Source organism: Mustela putorius, unplaced genomic scaffold, assembly GCF_011764305.1.
Source record: "Mustela putorius furo isolate JIRA1106 unplaced genomic scaffold, ASM1176430v1.1 tig00003854_pilon_pilon_pilon, whole genome shotgun sequence".
NCBI lineage: Eukaryota > Metazoa > Chordata > Mammalia > Carnivora > Mustelidae > Mustela > Mustela putorius.
The window spans coordinates 7,189,542-7,195,541 of record NW_025422006.1 but is presented as its reverse complement, the minus strand read 5'-3'; the positions used below and the strand labels follow the sequence as shown (position 1 = coordinate 7,195,541).

At 45.1% G+C, this 6,000-nt stretch overlaps 1 protein-coding gene across 1 annotated transcript; it reads right to left on the bottom strand.

The window, feature by feature from the left end:
* Positions 1–939: 939 nt before the first annotated feature.
* Positions 940–5,308, bottom strand: PABIR1 (PP2A Aalpha (PPP2R1A) and B55A (PPP2R2A) interacting phosphatase regulator 1). The gene has a single exon (XM_013044158.2). It carries the CDS (start codon positions 4,472–4,474, stop codon positions 3,611–3,613), a length of 864 nt encoding a protein of 287 aa, XP_012899612.2. The 5' UTR covers positions 4,475–5,308; the 3' UTR covers positions 940–3,610.
* Between the last annotated feature and the right edge of the window lie 692 nt (positions 5,309–6,000).

Below are 6,000 nucleotides of genomic sequence, written 5' to 3'. Positions count from 1 at the left end.
CCAAATATCTAAGAGTGGTCCGTCTCTCGGTGTAGGTGTGCAACCAGCTGACCTAACATGATAAATCTGAGTCACTGGAAGGCATCTCGATACAGATTATTCTTGGTTACAATCAATCTTTTAAGTATGCTCAAAGGTTCTGACATCCAGCACCCATAGATTTGGTGACCATCTTTTTTTTTCTTTCCCGTTTTCATTGTGTTTTTAACGAACACAATAAAGGAAAATAGACCACAGCGATTTGTTATACATGACAGGCTGTACTTTAGCTAAATGTTGATGTGCTTGGGGACTTCCAGCACCAAGTTCATAGCTTAGCAGTACTAAGACTGGTTTTGAAGGATAGGTCCCACATGAGTTAAGCCCTTGAAAGTAATGACTAAAGTTACAAACAATAATACAATGTAAATGGTCTATATAAACTCTGAGAGCCTCATCTGATTTAAAATTTACCACCCATACAGAAAAATAAGCTTACAGAAATAAAGATTTCCCTATACCTTCCGAGAAAAGGATCTGGCCACAGGACCTAAAATGGGAGAGATGATATATTCAGTAAGAAAGCAAGGGGGAAGGAGGGGCAAGTGTCAGATCCCCCCAGGCTCCCTGGGCCAGAATTAGTACATTTTGGTATACCATAAACATAACGGGAAGCAAAGAAGCCTTAAGCTGGACGATGGAAGGATCAGGCATGTAATTTTAAAAGGATTACTTTAGTTGCTGTATGGAGAATGAATGGACACCTGACAAGAGCGTGTGAGAGGGGCGCGTGAAAGGGATGAGTGGGAATTAGGCTACTTTGGAAGTCTCTGAGGGAAATGAGTGGTAGCCTGGGGGTAGGGTGGCCACAGAGATGAAAATTGGGGGGGGGGGGTAGATTCCGGAAGAGAAAATCACTAAGACTTAGGGAAGATACGGGAAAGAAAAGGAAGAGAGATGTCAAGGACATGTTGGCTTCCCAAATTTATATACATATATACACGGAAATGAGGAGCAAAATAACTTGTACAATATATACTGAATTAACAGAAATTACCAATGGGAAGGGCAGATGAATTTTACATAGTAAAAGGCAGACTTTAGTTTTTACTATATAGATATCTGCATTGTTTAAATACTTTTATAATCAGCAGGTATACATTCTTTCATAGTTAAATTAACATGCAATAAAAAAGAAACAAAGCATTTGCCTGGCTGAAAAGGACAGGAATGGCATTTTTGGGGGAAGAACAATCCATCCAAAGGCACAAACACATGAAAGTACACGGCGTATTTCAAGAAGATCAAGGAGTCTAGTGTTCGCAGAGTAAGAAGGAAGGATGTGTGCTCAGACAGGATGAGCAGAGTTGTAAAGCTGTTTTACAGTACGCCCAGTGAATGAATGAAGGACCTTATTATATGCCAGGTTACGGAAAGCATTCCCTACGCTGTGGGAAATGGGGAAGCACATAAAGTTTTCAAGCAGGAGGGTGAAAAACCAATCAAGTTTCTATTTCAGGAAGATCACTTTAGAGGCAGAGTGAAGACTGAGCCAGAAGGGAGGTGGGAAAATGGGCGAGATCACTTGGGCTGGAACCCAAGTTTAATCAGAGGCAAAGAACAGAGAAGGGGAGAGGTCTCAGATTCACTTCAGGAGGCAGGACTTAGCGATTACACTGGATGTGATAGAGTAAAGGGAAAAGTCAAAGACACTTCCCATGGTTTCCAGTTTAGAAAATCAGCTAGTGAGGACATCAATTTAGGTAATTCAAGAACAGGTTCAATGATACTGAATTTTGTTTTGGAGATGCTGAGGTTAAAGCACCTCCGGAAGCAGGTCAAGGTACCCACCAGGAAGCTGGCTATACAGGTTTGAACTGGAGGAACAAGGTCAGGACTGGAGTACGTGAACTACTACCCAGAACAGAGAATTTTCAGCCTACGGACACAATCTTACCCTCGATATAATTTCATTGAATTCTTAAGGCAACTTTCAAAAGCTGACCAGTTCCATTTATTCTCAGTTGTAAAAATTCCACATAATTGTTAAAATCTCTATAAGCAGTAACTTAGAAAGCTGGAGCTTTTTTATCTTGGTCTCTCTTTTACTTCCTCCCCTTCCCCTTTTGTCTGCCATTCTATCTATCTAACAAAGGAAGATATAGGAAGCATGATATAAAAACATTTGATATTAAATATTTCTGTATTTTGTCTTAGTTGTAAAAGGCAAAGAAAAGAACATTTTACAATTCTACCTTTAATAAAATCTAAGTTAAATAATGATCTACCTATGTGACTCTCCACTGATTTTCTCTTGCAAGTCACTGACCCTTCATCAATTAGCAATCCCCAAGGCAGTCAACTCCAGCTCTGGCTTTAACTACACAGGTTCCTGCAACAATTCCACCGTTCTGTTGTTGCACACTGTCAGAAATCCAAGTCACACCATACCTCTGTCTAACCGATGGTGCCCTAGTTTGATGGGAGCTGGAGAGGAAGGACCTGTTGGCAAGGAAACAGCTGCTTCCTTCCTGAGCCAGGGAAAACCAGGAAGGTGACAGATGGGCAGAGCAGAAAAGCAGCCAAAAGCTGCTTTGGCTCCTTGTTGGCAAGGATTTTTCACTGAGGCACAACTGGATATTTTAAAGCATATCAGTGATTGAGAGACTTATCTGCCGGGGTGCTCTGATGAAGTCCAACAGGGCTTCCCACATTTTCTGCATTTGAGAAACTTTCAAGTTTGCAGTGGTACAAAGAACCTGGTCTCAGCCTATGTAGAATGGGCCAAGACTGCAAGGCACTGTCCCATTTTCCTTCAGGATTATACCCAAGAGAATGCACTTTCTGGTTTAAAAAATGTTTTTCTTAAACTTTCCTGGAGTTCTATTTGGACAACTTATTAGAATTAATATTAAAATTTCATTAGAAAATGCGTTTCAGTGTTTAGTTTATACAGTTAATTTAAAAAGATTTGTTGCAAACTTTCATATTTTGTTCTTTTATCATTTCCCCCTCCCAGCCACTTGTGAACCCAGAAAATTAAATATCCAAGGATTCCTGGATAAAACAGACAACCACTAGATCGATATGTTATGACTAACATATTTTTAAAAAATCGCTGTAAATAGCTAAGGTCTTCGTCAAATAGAAATTAGCAATCACTGAAAAATAACATTAAAAATTAGTGTGGGCATGAAATATGGAATTTTAAAACATCAGTTTACTATGCTGATTAATTCAACATTTATATTTGCATCAGAACTTAATAATCCCATAAATAAATAGAGCTCTCAATTATTTTAAAAAATCAAGGGATAACATATGTATTTAAACATATTAGCAGCATAAAGACGTATGCTTCAACACACTTATTGGAAAACGTCTGAAAATATTACTACACTGAATTCAAGGGCATCTGCAGGAACCTGACATAGAAGTTCTATAGAGTAACAACATTTCAGGAAATTCCAAAAAAAAGGAAGAGGGTCAAATAGGAAATAGCCTCAAATTAATCGACAAAGTTCAGTGCTTGCTCCGACTTGATTTTTTTTTTTTTCCTCTCCGTTGCAAAACAAAAACAAAACAGAAAACAAACGAACAAAAAAACCGAGTCTCAGGATGGGTGGGTGAATCACTTAGATGAAAGTTCATCTACTGGAATAAATGGAGAGGCCGCTTGGGCAGGCGACACAGGAGAGTCGGTGGTAGTGCTGACTTTCGCTGGTGAGTTACACGACGATCCCGCACTGCTGCTGTTTCCGTCGAGGGTATCGGACGATACACACACGCCAGGATCTGACAGCTGTGCAACGTCAGAAGAAAGCATGTTGGTGATGCCCTGGAAAAATCTCTTTGGCTGATACTCAGTTTCCATTTCACATTTTCTTTTCAATGGTCCAAGAACACTTGGTCTAATGCAATTGATGGGACTCTGGCTTCTCCGGGTAGTAAATCGAGTCGTTGGGCTGGGAATGGGGCTCGGAGGCAATCCGTTGCTACTCACAAAACTTTGCAAGGAGGGTGAAAAACACTGCTTCCCGATCCCCCGGGTGGGCGACGGCGCTGGGGACACCGGAATGAAATCGATGCGCTTCGGGGAGGCGGACTTCTCCACGTCGTTGTCACTCAGGCTGAAACTTTCCTCCCAGGAGTGGCTTATCTGCATTGCGTTCTGCACCTCGCGCTCGTGGACGGTCTCTCGGTTGATCAAGTCCATGCCTTCCTCCTGCTTGATCTGGTGCAAGCGGCTGCTGTGCATGCGGACGGGGGAGGCCGGCAGGAGCAGGCCGTGGCGGTTCTGGAACGTTGTGCTGTTCCGCCTGGTGCTCGGCGCCTCGGCCTGGAACACCGGCGAAGTGTCACTGAGGCCGTGGATCAGGGGGGCGCTGTTAGACCTCCTGAGGCCCCCGCCGGCGCCACTGCCGCCGCCCTCCGCCGGGCTCCCGCCAGTACCCGGAGGCAACTCCAGGTCTAGCTCCATCTTCTCCTGAGCCATGTCGGGGGCAGGGAGGCGGGGGCGGCGCTCAGAGACCTAGGACTCCCATTCCCCGCAGTCCAGGGCCAGGGCCACCGCCGCCGCCGCCGCCGCCAATCTGTCAGCAGGCTCGTCCTTCTGCGCATGCGTGCCCCTTCGCGCAGGCGCGGTGAGATCTCCCTCTCCGCGGCGCCTGCTTAATGCGTAATAGTCGCCCCGCAGCCCTAGGGGGAGGGGCAAGGAGTGGTTGGGCCGCTACCCAGTCCAATTCTTCCGCAATTAGTTACCGAGCTACGAGCTCGCGGCCAGGCATGTTAATAAGGTTACCGCGGAGTAAGCACTTGTAAAAAGTGACCCTGAAAGGCCGACGGTGATACGGGGCTGTATGAAGGGGAGGAGAGCTTGGCCTAACCAGGGAGGGCTTCCCTGAGGAAGGGACCATCCGCTGAGATCAGGAGGGAGACAAAATGGGTGCAGGAGAGTGAACCGTCCAGGAAGCGGGAAGCTAGGGCCACCCCTGCGGGGGCAGGCGGGAACCAGGAGGTGAGGGAGGGAGAGGGGCCTGCCGCGCGGAGTGAGGTCCCGGGCTGTTCTGGCCTTTATCCTGAGAACAATGAAAACTCCGAAGGGTTGCAAGCCTGAGTGCACGAGCACGGCAGCGAGCACGGGCTGCCGTCCGTCCGGGGCACAGAGGGGTGGGAGATTAGAACCTACAGGGCAAAGACCAGAGGGGAGGCAGTCTCCTAGGCCAGAGGGGATGGTAACCTGCACTTTGGGGTTAGTGTGGGAGAGGAGACACCGGTAAATCTGAGAACGATTTAGATCAGGGGGAAAACCAACCTGTCCCGCTATTGCTATTATTTTATTTAGATTCCTATTTCTAGGACAAGCATATGTGCTCAATCATCTTCCCTCAGTATAAAGGGAGGGAAGCAATAGGGCTTCACGCTTTAAAAATAAAGACAATATTTAGCTCATGTAATTAATACAAACTTTGATATCTCATTAAAATGGGTTTCTGTTTATTCATGTATTCAGTCAAGGTTTTTTGTTTTGTTTTGTTTTGTTTTCCCTATGTACTAAGCACTGCCACGAAAGAGGCCCTAATAGGAGAGCATTTAATTTCTACTGAAGGGAAAGAGATAAATAAGCTATTTTCACATAGTGGCAAACCTTAGGAAAAAACAGGATGGTGTGATAGAGCACTACTGATACAAGGGAGGGGGCATCAGAGCTGAGATCTAACCACAAGAAGCAACAAGTCATGTTGACATCTGGGGGATGACTATTCTAAGCACAGAAAATAGCACCTGCTAAGAAAGCCCTAGGCAGGCATGAGGTTGGTGAGTTGGCATGAGAAGAAAAAAGGGCAGCTGAAGCATAAGGGGGAGAGTGGTGTGAGGACACAGAAGAGTTTGGATCTCATCCTAAGTACAATGAACAGCCACTAGGGAGTTTAAAGCAGGAAAGTGATATTATCTGGTTTAGGTTTTAAATATCGCTTTGGCTCGGTGGGAATTAGGCTGAAAGCCGGCAAGAGTGTAAGC